General features: G+C 40.2%; 1 protein-coding gene across 8 annotated transcripts in view; it reads right to left on the reverse strand.

The window, feature by feature from the left end:
• LOC145360241 (eukaryotic translation initiation factor 4 gamma 3-like) overlaps window positions 1-20929 on the reverse strand; it is a 338012-nt gene that overhangs the window by 163622 nt on the left and 153461 nt on the right. For 5 of the 8 annotated variants that reach the window (XM_080215311.1, XM_080215316.1, XM_080215315.1 and 2 more), the window contains 2 exons: window positions 6173-6265; window positions 1894-1926 (listed from right to left, as the gene is read on the reverse strand). In XM_080215311.1, coding sequence (XP_080071437.1) covers window positions 1894-1926; window positions 6173-6265 — 126 coding nt within the window. Of the gene's footprint in view, window positions 1-1893; window positions 1927-6172; window positions 6266-15764; window positions 15785-20929 lie in introns of those variants that run through there. The other 3 variants (XM_080215313.1, XM_080215317.1, XM_080215318.1) reach the window with 2 other exon arrangements.

Genomic DNA, 20929 nt, shown 5'->3' on the forward strand with positions numbered 1-20929 from the left:
CCCTTTCCCTGGCAACAGTCTCAGAGATTAAGGTAGTCTATTGGCAACCTTGGTGTCACAACTGACCAGAGTTCAGCTTCTGACCTCACATCCACACTATGATCACCTATTTTCATCTCTATAAAAGCGCTCAATTTAGTAACTGTCTCAGTTCATCTGCTGCTGAAGCCCTCATTCATGCCTTCTTTACTTCCAGACTCACTGATTCCAACCCACTCCTGGCTGGTCTCCACCATTCTGTCCTCCATAACCTTGAGCTCATTCAAAACATTGTTGTCTGAGTCTTAAGCTCTCTCCAAATCCTCCCATGGTTATGGCAGTCCCTATCGCTGTAAACTGTACTCCTCTAATTCTGGCCTCTTGTGCATCTCTATTGGTGCCCTTACCTTCAGTTGGTTAGACCATAAACTCGCGACTTCACTTTCCTTTAAGACATTTCTTAAAACCTATCTCTTTGACCAAGCTTTTGGTCATCTGACCCAATATCTCCTTGTGTAACTCAATGTCTTTTTTATATGAATATTAAGGAACTACGTTAAAGGGGCTACATAAATATGAGTTGATACTGTTCTACAGGAGGCACAGGAAGTTGCCTCAAAAAAACACTGCACTGGGCAGCAGATAAAAATGGATGAGCAAACAAAATTGGGAGGGGTGAGCGAAAATACAATGACTTTTTTTTAAAAAGCAGTTAAAGCAGAGGAGTAAATGATAGGGAAACAGATTTAGCAATGGAGCTTCAATTGGTCGAACAAAGCTTCTGAAAGTACAACGTCAAGGATAGAGCAAAGGAAAAGAGCAGCCAATAGGCATCAGTACATGCACATGGAGACCTACAGCCAAACAGCACCAAGGTGGGGCATGCTAAGTTGATGGACAGATTTGAAGCAAAAAGGAGGATCTTGCAATAAGCTTGAAGGGGCAAAAGCAGCTAGTGGGACGCAGCTAAAACAATCAAAGTGCAAGGACTTTACAGCTAAAGACACAGAGAATAGGAGTTAGGAGGCTGACAAGCACAGCGTGGAGGAAAATCAATCAAGGTGGAAAAAGCATGGGCCAGATCACTGCAGCAATGAAGCAAGAGCAATTTTTGAGGTGGACAGAGTCAGCTTTGGTCGATGTCAGGAAGCAAACAAAATTCAACACAAACTACCAAAGTTTTCACACATCTTTGGACCTGGATTAACGTGACATAGACTGATGCTCCAAATGCAGATAGGTCAAGAACTTCATGAGAAGGGTTTTGAATTTTTTCTTTTATTGTGGCATTACGGCTAGAGACAAAAATCAATCTCATTCAAGTCTTAATGCCATAAAGCTCTGCTCAATCACGAGATGATGGTAACTAAGGATGGGCATCACATGGAAGCTGACACTGTGCTGCCAGATGACTTCACTGAGGGTTGCTTGTAAACATGGCTAAGCAAAAGACTTGTTTGAGAATCTATAATGCAGTGGTTGGGGCACACCAAGATAAAGAAATGCTCCAGGACATTGAAATGGAGAAAGAATTGAAGAATTATTATAAATCAAATAGACTGGTTAAGAAGCGCTTTCAGAGAGTTGATGCAGACATGATGTGCTGAATAGCCTCCTTCGGCACTGTTGGAATTGTATGATATTGAACCTAACCATCAAACCAAATTATTTGATGGCCAAAAGGAGTCCTGCTAGAACACCATCCTGAACTTATGAAGCAAGCTTTTGAAGTTAGTTGCCACTTCAGCACATTTTAGCAATTTCTGGTTATCAGATGTTATTCTGGTTTTTTGCTTAAGGATTTCCTTTTTTTAAAAAAATAAATGAACTGTTTGATCAGTAAAGTTAGAACTACTCATTGAGGCTACTTTTAATGGCAAAAATCCAGATGTATGAAGTGAATGGGGTAAATACCTGGTGGTGGGCAGCCCGAGGCCCTGCTGCGAACTGAAGAGAAGTAAGAAATACACAAGGGAAAGGCACACAGAGTCAGCAAGAACGCAAGGACAGACTAGAAAACTCAAAAGCACAAGCATTAAACCACAGTTCTAATATACCAGTACTTCAGGTCACTCAGCACATTACATAGATAAAAAAAATCAAAGCTTTCCACAAATCAGAATAACAATTATTTCTATCCATACAGGAACAAATTTTCTAGTGAATTAGTAACAAATATCTGATCAATTCCACAATTTATTGGATGCAATAGTTTTCAATTTTGCTCCATAGCTTTTATACAATTTCTCAAACAAAGTAATATTATTGGCACATAGGAAATTTAAATGACTGGCACTAAGAATAGGAGACAGTGCACAGCAACAGTTACTAAATTGGAGTTCCTCGTATCCCAGTTTTGTTTGGAGGAATTATACGGTCAGGAAATAATTTTGTGAAAAGGCTGGATACAGAATTTACTTTTTAAGATAAATAAAACATTGATGTTTGCTATCTATTTAAATTAATAGGATTGAGATGAATTCCATAATCGAAGAATTTGGCCAATTTTCATTTGAGCAACTAATTCCATCAGGACAGGAGAAACGGAGCTTTGTCAAAATGCATACATCCTAACCAATAATAGCATGGGTCTTACAGCAGTGACAGAAAGCAAGAGAGATGAGAAAGGGAGACACCCTAAGCTTTACTGCTTCTCTGCAGGTAAACAAAGTGTGTTAAAGATAGTAATTTCAAAAGAGAACAGGAGGGGTGGTGGTGGTGGGGAGGGAGAGAGGAAGATGAGGGATACGGCACTCTATTTTTTAAGATCGACCAGAAAACCATATTTTATTACTCAAATTAGTATTGAAACTTAATTATTATCTTTGGAAACAGTATCACTTCAAAGGAGAGGCATTTTCACCAACATTTAGATGAAAAAGATAGTTTCCTTCCTGTTGGCTTGTTTTTCTTATTTGTTGTGCATATGTAACACAATCGAATAAGGAATCAACTGGATGAGACAGAATTCAAGAGTCTGGTTCCAAACTGGAGCTGTAATGGCAGTGTGGTCTCCCGCCACATCCACTGCTTTCATAACTTAACTGAAAAAGTCAGTAATTTGACAGAAGGAACTTTAACACAACAGCTTCATCATCTTCCATCAAAAAAAATGACCGGCAGAGAAGGCAAGAGTTGGTTGTCTGGAGAGTAAAGCACATTTAACTTAAGAAAACGACACAGAAAAAATAAATTTAACTTCCATTTGGTGATCCAAACTTAATAGCTTGGACTCTATAGATATAACAAAAACATATAAAATATGTACATATTATTGAAAATGTGACCTGAAAAATAAATGATTCCTATGACAACAGCTGGCATGGCAGTGATAAACTAATCCACTCGGAAGAGAACGGTCTAATCCCAAGATTGCTGAATATCTGACCTTTTCTGAAGTGACAGTGGTAGAAACATAATTGGCATCACTGTTCCTAGGTAAAGGATTGGAGGGGAGATGACGACTTAGCCATGGCTCCCACTCATGAACACGATTTAACAACCTTCTGTTAAAAATGTGCATGTCTAGAAACTGGCTGAAGACAGGATTCAGCTCGGTAGTGATGCATAGTCAAAGTAGCTAGCTAACATCTAATGTCTAAGTTCACGGAGAATAGCCACTTGCGTAAAGTGCCGTTGTGTGCCTGACGCCCACAGAACTGCATCGCAGCAAAGAACAACAGAGGAGAGAGTAACAGTGTGTGATAGGAGTTGCTAAAAATAAAATTCTCTGATATTAAAATTAGAAAAAAAGCACTGCAAGTCTAAAGGAAGCAGCCTTTAAAACAAAGGCCAAATTGGCCATTTGGCGAATTTGGATAATAAGCCAATAAAAATCTTAATTACACCATATTAATATAAAAAGAAAGAACTATGCATGGTTGATCATCTAACAGAGTTTACACACAGATTCCAGTGCCTCATTTCTTACTCTGGACTGTGACAACAGTATATTTGTTGCAAAGACTGAATGAATGTGAGCAATGGTGAGTGTTAAAGCTTCAAAGATAGGAGAAATTAATTGAAGAAAAGCAATTTCACCTTTGTACTGAATGAAGAAAAATGGATGATAAAGCAGTTGTAACTCATATGTGCAATGAATGACACTTGCATGACTTCCACATTCATCCTCCCACTCTCTCTCAAATCATGTCTGCAAATTCTGAATTTGAAGATGAAAAGTTATTTAAATTGTTTGATATAATGGCTATTTACCTTCAGATTCAGGCAAACAGGAAAGAAAATCAATACAATCAATATTAGATCACTTAGGAAAGGACAGGGGAAAATATTCAATGATATAAACTTCTTAAAAAGGTATTTTTCTGAAAATCCTGTCAAAGTTCTTTTTGCAATCATGTAGCCAGCCTGCTATTAAAATCTTTAAGATAGCATTAGAGTCAGAAAGGCTAAGCTGAGGGAAAGCAGTGGCAAAGGTCCACAAAGACGACAAGTGCTGGGTGGGGCGGGGGCGGTGGCAAGAATAACTGACAGGGATTGGTGGGGGGGGGGGGGGCACAGTGAGGGAGGGAGAGTGCTGGAGACTAACAGATAAAAATGGTAGTGAAGAGTCAGCAGCAGAGGTGAGAGCATGTGAGGTGGGAGTCAGCAAGAGACAAACACGAATCCATGACAGCACGATGTGAGCAAATTAAAAAGAAGTGACATCACAGTACAGAAGGTAGGCAATTATTTGTTCAGAGAGCCCAAAGGTGAGGAGGACTTGGCTCAATGAGTTCGGAGACTGAGCAGCAGAGCAGAATAAGCTCCAGGGAGCAAGGTAAAAACAAATCAACTAAAAGTATCATCCAGCATGAATGGACAAAATAGAGCAGTAAGTGATTAACGATAAGATCAGCATAGATCAAGTGCAGAGGCATTCATTAAAATTAATAGCTTAAATAAGATGCTAACTAAATTCTAAAAGATGGAATGGAGATTTTTTTTAAAAAAATCACAGATGGGCAGTTCAAAAGGAGTGCCATATGAGAACTTCAGGACACAATGCCTTAGGGGACCATGTGTACAGGAAATGTCTCCAGCTGTTGGAGTTCGAGATTCTTGAGCTAGCAGGGGGAGGAGAGAGAGACAGAGAGAGGAAGCATACAGTGTCTAGTTTTGTTCCCAATGCAGTGGATAGCTTTCACAATGCTGAAAAGTGAACAAGTAATAAAAGATGACCAACAAATAATAATCCTCTACAGTTCTTTGCAACTATCATTTATCCATAGAATCCCTCCAGTGCAGAAGAACGCCATTCAACCCATCGAGTCTGCACCAAAAACAATCCCACCCAGACCCTATTCCCGTAACCCCATATTTACTGTGCTGATCCTTGTGAAACTAAGGTCAATTTAACATGGCCAATCAACCAAATCTGCACATCTTCAGGGAGGAAACCGTAACACCCGAAGGAAACCCATGCATATAGTGGGAGAATGTGTAAACTCTACCCAGACAATGCCCAGGGCCTGAATTGAACCTGGATGTCTGGCGCTGTCACGCAGCAGTGCCGACCACTGTACCACCATGCCAGTAGGATTTGATCAAAATCCTGGAACTCCCCCCCACTAACAGCAATATGGGTGTACCTACAACACATGGATTACAGCAGTTCAAGAAGACAGCTAGCCACTGCTTTGAGGGTAATAAATGGATGGGCATTAAATGCAAAGACACCCACATGTCTTGAATGAATAGAGGGTATTGATAATCACAGTCAGTTATCAGTCTTTGTTAATTATGGTGGACAAGCAGCACTGGCTCAGTCATGCAGCTGACAATAACACTGACTCATCAATACATCTAAAAATTGTTTGAATTTTTGAGTTTAATAAAATGAACCTGGATTCGTATTTGGAATTCTAGCAATCTGTGAATAAATTACTCTCAAGACATTCGGAAATGGCTCAAGAGACTACTATATTTCCTTTGAAAATGGAGATTATAACACATCTGTTACTAATTCATTTTCGTTGATATGAACCAGTTTCTGTACAAGTAGAGTATAGCTAGTTCTGCTAACTACACTCAATAGATAACAGCACTGTCATCACTTACTGCTGACAATTATTCTGTTGTGGAAAGCACTGAAAATAAAATGCATTACACCAAAAGCATGCCTTTTAACATCACAATTTTAAATGTGAAATGAAGTCAAGATGCTGCAGTGGCATTCCCAGAGGCAACTTACCTGTCTAGTCTGTGGTTGCGTAGTCATTGTCTGTGGATTTTGGGAGTATACAAGTGGAGGAGGAGCTGCATTCTGGCCAGACTGGAAGGCAGCCTACATAAAAGAAGTATGGCTACATTAAAAAATGCAAATAAAATCCTTAATTTAATAGAACATTAAAATGCTCAAGACACATTAAACAGATCAAATGGATCTTAATCAGTACAATCAGATAATATTCACAGTTTGAATAGACGGCATTGTGATTTAGAACGAAGATAATTACCCAAAGCTCAACACAAATACACTATAACCCAACTATAGCAGTCATTGATAATAGCTTCCTCTCAAAAGTGGTCTGCCAAATGCCCACTGTGTAATAGCACTCCACTCAAAGGAAAAATTTAATCTACAGCACAGCCATCACAATTAAATTATCAAAACACCACAGCCTGACTGGACCTAAACAGCAATATTTCTACACATTACAATCATATTAGAATCGGCACAAAAATGTAGACATTTTCAAGCCTATTTACAGTTTTCTACCAATGTTGTAAAGTGTACAATACAACACTGCTACCCCCAATATTCAGTAAATATAACATTTCCATGAGTATTGATTTTTGCTACTTGTGGCGGCACTACCATTCCCTCTCAACATCCGCAAGTTGAATTTCAGTTTGCTGATGCTAGTCAAAAAAGATTTTCCAACTCCCACCTGCCAGTACCTGACTATTTATCGAATGAAGAAAAATTAATTCACAAATTACAACTTTTAACCAACTGCGTTGCAGAGTGTGTTTATATTACCAGTGGAGCAATAATGCATGATGACTAACTTTAAAAATGGATATCAGAGACGAGAAGACTTTGACAACTGCAGTGAATCAGAAGCTGGATGAAGCAGCAACATGATAGAAATTGGTTGCTTATTTTGTTCATTGCTTCATCAAAACAACAAGCTGTACCATTAACAGCACTTCAGGAGAGGGAAATCCCTTGAGCTCACTGGAGTCACAACTGCCTTTTGCACAGTGCAAGAGGGATCCTTTCCCAGACTCCCGGGATTTGCCGCTTGATGTTAGTGGGACCTCCTAGAAACAAGTTGAACTAATCTCAAGGGAGAGTGAATGTTGGCATCAGTGAGGTAGCTATAAGGAGGGAGCAAAGCAGCCCCTGAACTTCATTTTGAGAATGCACTGCTTCCACTGTCTGCCTTCCCAGCAGCCCCAACAAAAGTGCAGAACTCTCAATGCAAATTAAAACTCACCAAAGCATAACATCTCAAAACAAGTAAATGATCTAGTGAAATTAAGTTGGGTCAGAGTGCCTGATGTTTACATGTCAGCAGTAATGTGCTGCAGGGACATTCTGTTACAAGTCCCAGCTGGATGCACTGACCATTAACTAAACAACCTTCTTGTTCTTATTCATTCAGTTACTTCGTGCCAAATCAGTTAATCACATTCCTCTTCAACATTCTTCGTCATTCATGAAGTATGAAAAAAATGCTCAGCTTGTGTTACCCAAAACGTAACTCATGAACAGAATTGTTTTTGAAGTCATAAACAAAATAATCTATGCAAAACAAAACCTAATTAAAGCCAACTGAGTACATTTGTATAACAAACAACAAGGAGAATTTACTATTGTTTCACTATCTTTATGGGATTCATCTAATCAAACGCCAATATTTTCTAAAGGGGAAAGATGATTGTGGGAGATTGGGGTGGGGTGGATATCAAATGTGAAAATTGGGCCATATCATACCATTGGTAAACAGAGTAACTGATAAATTGTAGAACACTAGACTCTATGAAATAAACTATGGGTATGTATATTAGCATTTGGAAAGCTGGACGGTTGAGACAACGGGTCTTTAGCATTCATTTATCTTAATTTTGCAAACGGATCTTCCAACATTTTCCCTTCATTTCAAATTTGCAGCACTGACAGCTTTTTAAAATCCAAACTGCTTTCAATCACAACCTAATCATCTTGAACTGTATAATAAAAAAATTGTAACCACAACAGGCATCAACCAGTTCAGTTCTTTAATAAAAAAGAAAATAAATAACTCAGCTTCTCAGATCTTCATATTTGTTCTCAGTCAGAAGCTAAAATTGGACAGGTGTTTGGTTGGGCCTAGTGTTACAAGCCTTTCAACTACTGCACACAAATAACGTTTGATTTGATTTATTATTTTCACATGTATTAGCATACAGTGAAAAGTATTGTTTGTGTGCTATGCAGACAGAGCATACTATTTATACAGAAGGAAATGAGAGAATGCAGAATGTCGTGTTACATAACTAGAGCAAGGGAAAGATCAACTTAATGCAAGATAGGTCCATTCAAAAGTCTGACAGCAGCAGGGAAGAAGCTGTTCTTGAGTCTTGCACCAGTTGGATTATTAATCGCACCAACTCATTGGTGAATTATTCATATTTATACCATATTTCTCTCTTACTGGCCCTGGTAACGACAGAACAATTATTTTGAAGGGATTCTGCCTGAACCACAGGGCTACCCAGTAAAATGTGACATGTAAGCAAATGTGGCAAGCAATCTGAATTATCCCACCTCAACTCAGAACAGAAATAGAATATGAACAGCACCATTTTGTGATGCAACAGTTAGTCATAAATCCAAAACTGTACTTACATGTCAGATAAACAAGTTGCATGCATCAATTAGTCTCCATCAATTATGCATTTAATAATATATACAAGAGGCAACTATGCAGTCCACAGTGCTTATGCTCTTTCATGGACTCTATCACGGTCCCACTCCCCTACTCTTTTTCCATAGCTCTGCCAGTACTTTTGCTTTGGTAACCAAGTGTTCTCAGCTCTAAGGGAACAAAACCAAGCTTTCCCAGTTTTGTCACATAAAACGTATCTCATTTCTGGTACTATTCATAATAAAAATGTTTCATAAAGCTTAAACATTGAACAGAATATTTTATGAAAACAAGTTTTTACTTCAACTTAAGAACAGCGATTTCTGGTTTGTGATAAAGCGATAATCTACACTCATCAAATTGAATTCACACCCTGTTGACTGTCTGCTACACACTGGGAATTAACTGAACTGCTAACTTCCTGGTGAGATGGGGAAACAAATGAGGTTGTAAATTATGTATCGAATTAGATGAAATGCTCGGTCAAAGTGTTGGCATTTGATGTGTAAACATACTGCATGGTAGAACAACCGTTTGTACGGTCACTATCATTTACACCATCCACACTTATCTTGGGCAACTGTTAATGTCAGGCAAATGGTGTTAAACCTTTGCCATTACCATTGAATTCAATTACAACAGCAGTGCTTGTAACACGTTGACAATTTATGGCAATTCAGTAAGCTTCTGAGGCCTAGCTAAATCTGAGTTAGTTAACTATTCACCCTGTTACAGATATAAGATTTATAAAGATGGTTATGTTTTGCGACTCTCTCCCTGTGGAGGTAAAATGAGCATGTGGCCTGTTTTGAAGTCAGCTTGACACAGCAAGTGCAATTGTTTGGGATTAACGGTGACAGAAATCGTTTTGCTGGGAAGGAGGTGTTTCTACAACTGTGAATAACAAAGAAAATGCACTACAGATGTGAATCAGTTCACATGATTGCCAGAGCCAAGAAAGCCAGGGCCCAGTGATAGTTCCTACAGTTCAGCTAGCTGAAGCAGGATTTTTCAGAATTCCTTTAAAATTGATGACACAGCATGATGAGTGTGGTAAACAGAGACTTTGTTCGACAGGGATGGCAGAATTCTTCCATAGCCTAGGGTTTGAAGAGGCCTGGACTAGTTGCAAATTGTTGGTCAGCCTGAAATTCTATTTGTAGGGTGGAGTTTAAGCAGCACACTAAGTTGCATGGAAATGGGATATTAAAACTTTCCAATGGTCAGAGCTTCGCTCATGTAATGTTGCCCAGTCAGTTGCAGGCCAAAAAACAGTTGCTCTGCCTCTGGTCAAAATCCATTGCTCAACTAGAAGAGAATTATGACTTTTAGCACTTCTGCAGGTATTATACATTTCACAGAATCCCTTTAAGACAGGAGCCGACCGTTTGGCCCACTGGGTCTGCACTGACTAACAGAGCGTGCCAACCAGGCCCTAAACCCTGTAACCCCACATATTTATCCTGCTAATTCCCCCTAACCGACACATCTAGGGGGCAATTTAGCATGTCCAGTCCACCTAACCTGCAGAACTAGGATGCAGAGCTGGGCAGAAAAGTGGCAGATGGAGTTTAACTATGCTAAGTACGAGGTGATTCATTTTGGTAGGACAAACTTGAATGCAGATTACAGGGTCAACAGCAGGGTTCTGAGGAATGTGGGGGAACAGAGAGATCTTGGGATTCATATCCACAGATCTCTGAAGGTTGCCACTCAAGTGGATAGAGTCGTGAAGAAAGCTTATAGCGTGTTCGCATTTATTAACAGGGGGTTTGAGTTTAAGAGCTGTGGGTTATGCTGCAACTATACAGGACCTTGGTGAGACCACATTTGGAATATTGCGTGCAGTTCTGTCACCTCACTAGAAGGGAGATGCAGAAGCATTGGAGAGAGTGCAGAGGAGATTTACCAGGATGCTGCCTGGTTTGGAGAGTAGGTCTTATGAAAAAAGGTTGTGGGAGCTGGGGCTTCTCTTTCCAGCAGAGGAGGATGAGAGGTGACTTAATAGAAGTTTATATGATGATAAGGGGATAGAAAGAGTGGACATTCAGAGACTATTTCCTCGGGTGGATGTAGCTGTTACTAGGGGGCATAACTATAAGGTTCATGATGGGAGATATAGGAGGGATGTCCGAGGTAGATTCTTTACTCAGGGTAGTTGGGGCGTGGAATGCACTGCTGCTGTTATAGTGGAATCACACACTTTAGGAACTTTCAAGCGGTTACTGGAAAGGCACATAGAACACATCAGAATGATATGGAGTGGGATAGCTTGATCTTGGGTTCAGACATAGCTCGGCACAACATCGAGGGCCGAAGGGCCTCAATTATGCTGTACTATCCTATGTTCTAATTTTGGACTGTGGGAGGAAATCAGAGCACCTGGTGGAAACCCACGCAGACACAGGGAGAATGGGCAAACTCCCAACAGTCACCCAAGGCTAGAATCAAACCCAGGTCCCTAGTGCTGTGAGTGAACTGTTGTGCCACCATTTTGATGGCTTCCCTTTTGTTATAGGACTGGGCTAGGGAGATGGGTTTCTCCACTGGTCCCTGGTTTCATTGATTGTAACGTGTCCTCACAATGAGAGGTGAGATTCCACGAGGACGAGGGTTAAGCTTTTGCCCTGTACTTGATGTTGAAAACTTCCAGAAACTGCGGCCAACTTGTTAATTGTGTGACCTGGAGCAGTCACCTTTCGGTTCAGCAAAGTCCACTTGTTAAGTAAACAAAAGGGTAACGTTCAATTTAACGGTGATTTTTTTTAATGTCCTAGGGACATGACAATTACATAGAACATAGAACACTACAGCGCAGAACAGGCCCTTCGGCCCACGATGTTGCGCCGACCAGTTAAAAAACAATGACCCTCTAACCTAAACCAATCCCTTTTCATCCATAAACCTATCCACGGATCTCTTAAACGCCCCCAAACTAGGCGCATTTACAACTGCATGTGGTTCACTACTTAACCAGAGACATCTACACCCACAAACCAACATAATGTTCTTGTTACTTTGGTTAACCAATGCTACATGGTCATAAAGTCAGAGGTTTATAGCATGGAAACAGGTCCTTCGGCCCAACTTGTCCACGTCACCCTTTTTTTTAAACCCCTAAGATAATCCCAAATGCCTGCATTTGGCCCATTTCCCTCTTTTCCCATCGTAAATGCTTTAAAAACTGATTTTAATTATTCATAGAATCCACCTTGCCAAAATCTGCCTGCATATCTGTTCTTCCATCTCCCACTGGCTGTTGGGCAGCCTATAGTAAACCCCCAACATTGTGACTACACCCTTTCCCTGAGCTCTACCCATATTGCCTCGCTGTATGAGCCCTCTGCGGTGTCCTCCCGCAGTACAGCTGTGATATTCTCCTCAGCCAGTAGTGCAACTCCCCCATTCTTCTTACATCCCCCCAACCCACCAGAAATATCTGTATCCTGGAATGTTAAGCTGCCAACCTTGACATTCCTATAACCAAATCTCTGTAATAGCAACAACATCAGAGTTTGCAGTACAAATCCAAACTCTAAGTTCATCGGCACGAGTACAACGAGTATGCCGCTGTAGGAACTGACTTCATCGGTAAGTGTGTAGAAGATTGTGTGCCAAAGAAGCAAATCCGCACGTTTCCCAAAAAAAGAGCATGGATGAACGGGGATGTCCACTGCTTGCCGAAGTCGAGATCTGAGGTGTTCAAGTCAGGTGACCCCAACCTGTACAAGAAAGCGAGATACAATCTAAGAAAATCCATCAAAGATGCTAAACGACAGTAACAGACAAAGCTAGCATCCCAAGCTAGCCACACAGACCCTTGCCAACTATGGCAAGGTCTGCAAGACACAACAGGCTACAAGATGAAGGCATGTAGAATTGCCAGCTCTGACATACCCCTCCCTGATCAGCTAAATGCATCCTACACCCATTTTCAGCAAGATGTCAGAGGGACCACGCTCTCCATCCTGGAAGCCTCAGATGAACCTGTATCCGAGGTCACCACTGCAGATATTACAGGCGCTTTCTCGAATGTCAAGCCACAGAAAGCGACTGGCCCGGATGTGGTACCCAGACAAACACTCAGATCCTCTGCGGATCAGCTGGTGGAGGTATTCGCAGATATATGGTTATTTTAGTCAAGTTTTCATATCAGAATTTAAGCGAACCTCTATCCACGTTTGGTTACAGATTGAACTACACTGCTTGAAAGTGCACTGGTTTACGAATCTTACAATCAAATGACAGAAATAACACGACAAACTTGGTGTTCAAAATCACACCTTAAAATAACAGGAGTAATAAGTCGACTTGTAAATGCATTAGATAGGTTCAGTTTATATCCTGCATTTTGTTCAGTTATGTAAACCATTGGACCAATGATAATTGCAAAACTCAATAACCAGCTTCATTTTACTCAGAGTCCGATGGATTCATCACCCACTACTTACTGCAGAAACAAGTCACCAAATGCAATTGGTGCTGCAACTGTAAGATCTCAATAAGCTCTTGATCCTGGCTAACGCAATAGATGGACAAAGCATTTTCCTCATTGGTTCATGGAAGGAACAAGGGCAAAGAAGTCAACCGACAACCTACATTTTGTCCAGCAATTGCAGTGTACAATTTTATAGGCAGCAAGTATTTTTCAAAATGTGCAGGAAGAAGGAAGAGAATACTAGAGACATTAGACTGCAGCTTAATTAAAAGTGTAATGTTATTTTCCTCAATTAGGTAACAGGCAAAGTCACCGCTCAATGAGGCATTATGCCATACTGGCTCGAGTCCTGCTTTATGCAATTACAGTAAGAAACCTCTCAACACCAAGTTAAAGTCCAACAGGCTTATTTGGCAGCAAACCCACTAGCTTTCAGGTCACTAGTGGCGTTTGCTACCAAATAAACCTGTCGGACTTTAACCTGGTGTTGTGAGACGACTTATTGTGTTTACCCCAGTCCAATGCCAGCATCTCCACATTATGAATACCATCAATTGTGCACTTAGCCAAGGCACTAAAAGGACTGCTAGTGGGTAATGAACATCTTGAGAGATCGATATGAAAGACAGCAGTTAAAGGAGAAATAGGAAGTAAAGTGCATCATTAGACTGATGGCTCAACGCTTTGCATAGAAATATAGAAAATGGGAGTAGGCTATTTGGCCCCTTGAGCCTGCTCCACCATTCAACATGGTCAGAGCTGATCCACTATCTCAGTGCCATACTTGCGCACCCCTCGATACCATTAAAGTCTAGAAGTCGATCAATTTCCTTGTTAAATATATTCAATAACTTGCCCTCTGTTCAGTTGCCTTCTGTGGTAGAGAATTCTACAGGTTCACCATGTTTTTTGAGTGAAGAGGTTTCTCCTCACCTCAGTCCCTGTATCCTGGGACAAAACATCATCCTTGCATCTAATCTGAGCAGCTGTCAGAATTTTACGTGTTTCATAGAATCCCTACAGTACAGAAGGAGCCATTCAGCCCACCAAGTCTGCACCGATCAAAGTCCCACCCAGGCTCTATTCCCATAACCGCACACATTTACCCTGCTAATCCTCCAGACTAGGGTCAATTTAGCATAGCCAATCAAGCTAACCTGCAAATCTTTGGGCTGTGGGAGTAAACCAGAGCACCCGGATGAAATCCATGCAGACTCAGGGAGAAAGTGCAAATTCCACAAGTGACCCAAGGCTGGCATTGAACCTGGTTCCCTGATGCTGTGAGACAGCAGTGCTAACCACTGTACCAATTAAATCCCCTCTCATTCTTTTAAATTCCAGTGAATGCAGGCCTAGTCGGCCCAATCTCTGCTCACATAACCCTGTCATCCCAGGAGTCAAGTCTGATGAACCTTTGCTGCACTCCCTCTTATGGCAAGTATATCCTTTCTTAAATAAGGAGACCAAAACTGCATACAATACTCCAGATGTGGTCTCACCAAAACCCTGTACAGCTGCCCTTGCTCTTGTGCTCAAGTCCGCTAACAACGAAGGCTAACATATCATTTACTGTACCTGCATGCTTTCTTTCAATGACTGCTGTTGGACACCCAGGTCCCTTTGTAAGTCAACTTTTCCCAAATTATCACCATTTAAATAATACTCTGCCATTCTGTTTTTCCTAAGAAAGTGAACAACTTTACATATATCCACATCATAGTTCGGTCACTCAACTTGTCTAAATTGCCCTGAAGTCCCTTAACATCTTCCGTGCCACTCTGTTACAATCCCAATTGACACTCCTACAGCATGGGAATGTCCTAGAAGAAACACTGGCTCAAAAGATCATAGCTTTTATTTTATAGAGTTTATTTATTAGTGTCACAAGCAGGCTTACATTAACACTGCAATGAAGTTACTGTGAAAATCCAAGTGGCCACACTCCAGCGCGTGGTCAGGCAAACTGAGTGAGAATTTAGCATGGCCAATGCACCTAACTAGCATGTCATTTGGATTTTGGAAGGAAACCCATGCAGACACAGGGAGAACATGCAGACTCCAGACAAGCAGTGAACCAAGCCAGGAATCGAACCTAGGTCCCTGGTGCTGAGGCAGCAGTTCTAACCACTGTAGATGAACAGTCACAGGACTGCAAATTAGCTCTTAACGACAGGAAATACCATTATTAAACATGAAAAGCTTGACTACAATACATTACTCCTTCACTTCCACTTATATTCAAAAATGTACACGGTTTTTTTTATGGATAACTCAAATTACAAAATATAACATATGGTATAACATTCTCAGTTAACATGCCCTGTAAACCAACAGGCTAACCTTGGTCAGACAACACCTTACTCTGAAACCAGTCAAGATGTCAACCAGTCAAGACTTTTGTCGATTTCTTCTCCAATTCCCCCCAATGGCCGCTACACAATTGTTTCCGAACTCTACTCTCAAAAAGACATACTTAACAATCTTCTTACAATGCTGTCTCTCAACTGTTTTCAGCATGGATCCACCTCCAGGATTTTCAACTCCCTATTCAATATTTCTTTGTCCTGGGTAGTCATGAGTTTTCAGATTTTTACACAATCCCTCAGATACTCTCAATTGCTACAGATATCTGACTTTTCTCTAGCCACTTTCGCCCAGTCTGACCTTTAAAGTTTCTGCTTTTAACTTCAGGGAATTGTACTCTGCTAAATTCCAGTTCCTGTTTTCACTATTACTTCAACCATTCTGAAAATCATTCTCTAGTTTCTAGAACTAACTGTCCTTTCTTTGCTCCAGGATGTGCATTCTTGACATTACTTACTTCTGTTTCTGGCAGAGCTAAGAGGGCTGTTCTCTCTCTAGCTGCTAAGCAACTTCCACCAACTGATTCAATTAAACTCTCCAACTTAACAAGTTGCTAAACAACAGCTTACTCTCTTTCCAACCTCCTGTTTGTCTTTCAAGCCATAAACTCTCTAAGCTTAATATATAGACATACATGCAAACAAACACCTTTAACATGAATCTAACTAGAGTTTTAACCTTTTCTTACCCAGAAATACTAAACTAAACTCACTTAAATCTATATCTTATTTCCAGTATCCAAACATATAAACATAAAGTACTTAAAAACAAAGGCAGAGGAGTTTAAGGCATGGAAACAGGTCCTTCGGCCCAACTTGTCTATGCCGCCTTTTTTAAAAAATAAGTCACTAAGCTAGTCCCAATTGCCTGTGTTTAGTCCATATCCCTCTATACCCAACTTAGCCACATAACTATCCAAATGCTTTTTGAAAGACAAATTTGTACTCGCCTCTACTACTACCTTTGGCAGCTTGTTCCAGACACTCACCACCCTCTATGTGGAAAAAATTGCTCCTCTGGACCCTTTTGTATCTGTCCCCTCTCACCTTAAACCTATACTCTCTAATTTTAGATTCACCTACCTTTGGAAAAAGATGTTGACTATCTGCCTTATCTATTCCCCTCATTATTTCATAGACCTCATCACCCCTAAGCCTCCTGCGCTCCAGGGAAAAAAGTCCCCGCCTATCTAGCCTCTCCTTATAACTCAAATCATCAAGTCCTAGTGGCATCCTAGTAAATTTTTCCTGCACTCTTTCTGGCTTAATAATATCCTTTCTAGAATAGGGTGACCAGAACTGTACACAGGATTCCAAGTGTGGCCTTGTATAGTGTGTCTTGTACAACTTCAACAAGACATCGCAACTCCTGTATTCAATGTTCTGACCAATGGCCTTCTTCACCACCCAGTCCACCTATGGCTCCACTTTTAAGAAGCTATGAACTTATGCCCCTAGATTTCTTTGTTCTATAACTCTCCTCAACACCCTACCACCTCGCATTTATCTAAATTAACTCTATCTGCCATTCATCAACCACTGGCCCAACTGATCATAATCAATTGCTTACAAATACCTCCACTTCCTGACACCTCACGTTTCCACCAAGTTTTGTGTCATCAGCAAACTTGATACTTTTGGTTCCTTCAGCCAAATCATTGCTGTATATCCTCAATGGCTGGGACCCAATCACTGATTCTTGCAGGACCCAACTAGGCACTGCTTGCACTTTGAAAAAAGACAAGTTTATTTCTAATCTGCTAACCAATTCTCATTTCATGCCAATATATTGTCCCAGTCCCATGCTTCAATTTTGCACACTAACCTCTTAGGTGGGACTTTATCAAAAGCTTTCTGAAAATCACATCCACTGATTCACCCTTATCTGTTCTGCTAGTTACGTCCTCAAAAATCTCCAGTAAGTTTGTCAACCATGATTTCCCTTTCATGAATCCATGTTGACTTTGTCTAATCCGGTTGTGTCCTGTTATCGCATTCTTTATAATAGACTACAGCACTTTCTCTACTACTGATAAAATTATGATCTACCAAATGCAAACATATTGCTTTCCGAGTGGAAAAATGCATTCAATACCAAAATCTTCGGACAGCCGGCAATTAGATAAAGCAGATAAATTTTGCCAATCAATTTTCCCATTACTGAGGTGAGTGATCAATATCTTAAAATCAATATCTTCAAATAAGTAAAGATGATTGTGACTATGGAAAAGGAAATGGCTCAAATCCCAGATAGCACTAAATCCTGCTCAGTTCAGCATTCAGGAAGAGGAAGCATGCAAATTTCTGTAACAAATTCGATGTGGGCTACAGTGATCTGTTTTTAACTGGAGATGGGGATTAGCCAGGACAAAGCAGACTGCTTGATCGGCATTTCATCTATCACAGTAATCATTTACACACTCCACCGCCAACTATGGCAGAAGGGTGCCTTTTACAAGATACACCATAGCAGCCCACCAAGCCTCCTTCAACAGCTCTTCCAAACCAATGACCCCTACTGCCTCGAAAGGCATGGGTAGCAGATGCATGGAAAACCACCATCTGCAAGTTACCCTTCAAGCCATATACAATCCTCATTTAGAATTATATTGTCCATCATTCACTGTCAAAAATCCTCAAACTCGCTTCCTAACAGGACTGTGGGCGTGTATCAGATGAACCCCCAGTGGTTCAAAAAAGCAGCTCACCATCACGCTCCCAAGGGCAATTAGGAATGGGCAACGAATGCTGGCTTTGCCAGCAATGCACGCCTCCCATGATTTTTTTTTAAAAAAAGCTGTTGTGCTGACAGCACACTGAAGCCTGAATTGAAATCACTAAAACAAAAGATATTGACCCTAATTTAGTGTCTAAACTGAACTACACAGCCACATGAACAACTTTGTCCCTGATTGTGTTAAGTTATGGACTAGAAATCCCAATATTGTGAAGCTTGATTAGACCCCAACAGCTTTTCTATTTTTGCATTAGTGTGAGGATAAGGTATTTCATTCCAGCTGTGATTCTATTGACAAACTAGTAAAGAAACTTTATTTAACAATATAGTTTAACTTTTACCAATTGAAATACTTAAACATGAAAAAAAAACTTAACTGCGAACATATAGTTCCAATTCAAGCAATATTCCTCTTAGGCTTAAACTCATCTTCAAAATCAGTTAGCCACACACAGACTTATGTGCTTGCACTTGGGCTACCAGCCCTTGAGGCTCCAGAACACCTCTGGAGAGAAACACCGATTTCCCCTGGCAACAACAGCATCCAGAAAGAGAAAGAGAAACACCTCTTGTTTCTTTCAGAATCTGGTAGTCACAGCCATTTCCCTATAAGCTTAGCTCTTCACTTTTGCGTATTATTCGGTCAATTAACCTATCAAAACCCTACTCTGAAAACCATTGGAAAAACCAAAAAATAAAAATGCATTAACTCAGATTAAAACAAATGCATCCCTATCTAAAATCAATCATTAGCCAGCATTCTCAGCACGTGACAGATTGGCACCGTATTAAAGACAGCTGAGTTTTCAACAACCCCCTCACTAGAATCATGAAATAAACACATTCCTTAAAGGCACATATCATCACAATTGCCATTCCAGAATTAACCCAAATAGTCTGCCAGTGGAATTTGGGTCTTTCAAACAAATCTTCCAACAACTTGGCTGGTAATTCCAGTGTAATCCCACAAATCCTACAATAAAGCGAAACAGTGGAAAACATTCCCAAACTAATGACTTACACATTTATTTCCAGAGTAATGCTGCAGTCCAGCAGATCCTTCACCTACAGTTCAGGAAATATCATCTTGTAATGTCTAGTGTTCTAACTATTATAGTGTCTAATTATTTGATGGCAGAAACTGATTTGATGTATTGCAGTCTAGCTGAAAATATAAAACTTCAGTTTTATTAATAGATTAAGTGAATGGGCAAAACTTGGGAAACGTAGTTAAATAGGAGGTCATCCATTTTGGAGCTGAAAGACACAAACCCGAGAGCTCAATTTGGGAGGGAATGCCAAATCCTTCCTTCTACCAGTGCATATTCCAGAGAAAGTTTTTCCTGGTGGGTAAAAACTTGCAGCCCGAGAGAGGACATGACAGCTTTTGTAGAATGAGTTAGGAAAAGATCAACTGGGCAGCATATCAATCTTATGATTTGAAGCTTTAAGCGTGATGTTTCCCCATAGAATAGTATGGCCAGGCCACACTGCAGCAGCACAAAGATGCAAAGAAAAATTATACAAACTGTGAAACCCCTCGCAATAAAGAACGACCAGAACATCGGTTTAGAAATCACGAGCCTGAAGAGAGACACAGTGAAGAACAGGACAAAACATTTTAAACATGAACAATTAAGGTATAGAAGCAGTACCTTACTTCAAACACATTTATTGCACTGTAGAGTGGAAAGCTTGTTCAAACAGAATATAATTGTGCAAAATTAGTGCATAAATAGGAGACACCACATTAAAGAAAGACAGTGAAGCAGGAATGGTCAGGCTATTCTATCACATTACTTTGTGGAACTTGCTGTGTAGAAATAGGTTCATACATTCCTTATTTTACAACATTGATAACACTTCATCAAGTACTTAATTGGTTATGAAGTGCTTTAGGACAATCGGAAGTTGTAAAAGGTGCTTTATAAATGCCAAAACATTCATGGATGTGTGCGCTACTGGGCAAGTAATAATGAAATGCTGCAACATAAATTTTTACCCACAGAAAAGAATTTCCTAAACTGTCCCCTTATGAACTACTACATTTTATTAGTCAGAAATATTGCAATAAACAATTAGAGAAATTAGGAAGACCCCAATCCCCATAATCAGACACTCATCAATTCAAACCTTTTGGGCTCTGCACTACATTTTGTTGTGATTTTAATGAACTTATTTTCATTTCAAGAGTGACTGTACTTCAAAAAGTACAACATTGCCATGGGGTGCCAAGGTTATAAATGGTGCTATATAAATGTAAGTTTTTTACCCACTGTTCTCTGTGCTTCTTTATCAGTTAATGACTGACCTGAAAAGTGGTTATGTTTAAAATATATTATACCAAATTTTGCAAATATTAAAGCATCAAGCAATGTCAACACCAGGTGGTACAGCAAACTGCAAGTCAAACTAGCACTTTGCATTGCCACAACTACCCACAAGAGTAAGCCATGCACTGAAGCACCGGAAAGAAAGCCACATAACACTCATTAATAAAGCAACTTGATTACCAAAATCACATTTCTATAATGTCCTTTGCAGCTTTCCTTGA

Source organism: Carcharhinus amblyrhynchos, chromosome 30 (assembly GCF_965287045.1).
Source record: "Carcharhinus amblyrhynchos chromosome 30, sCarAmb.v2.hapA, whole genome shotgun sequence".
Lineage (NCBI taxonomy): Eukaryota > Metazoa > Chordata > Chondrichthyes > Carcharhiniformes > Carcharhinidae > Carcharhinus > Carcharhinus amblyrhynchos.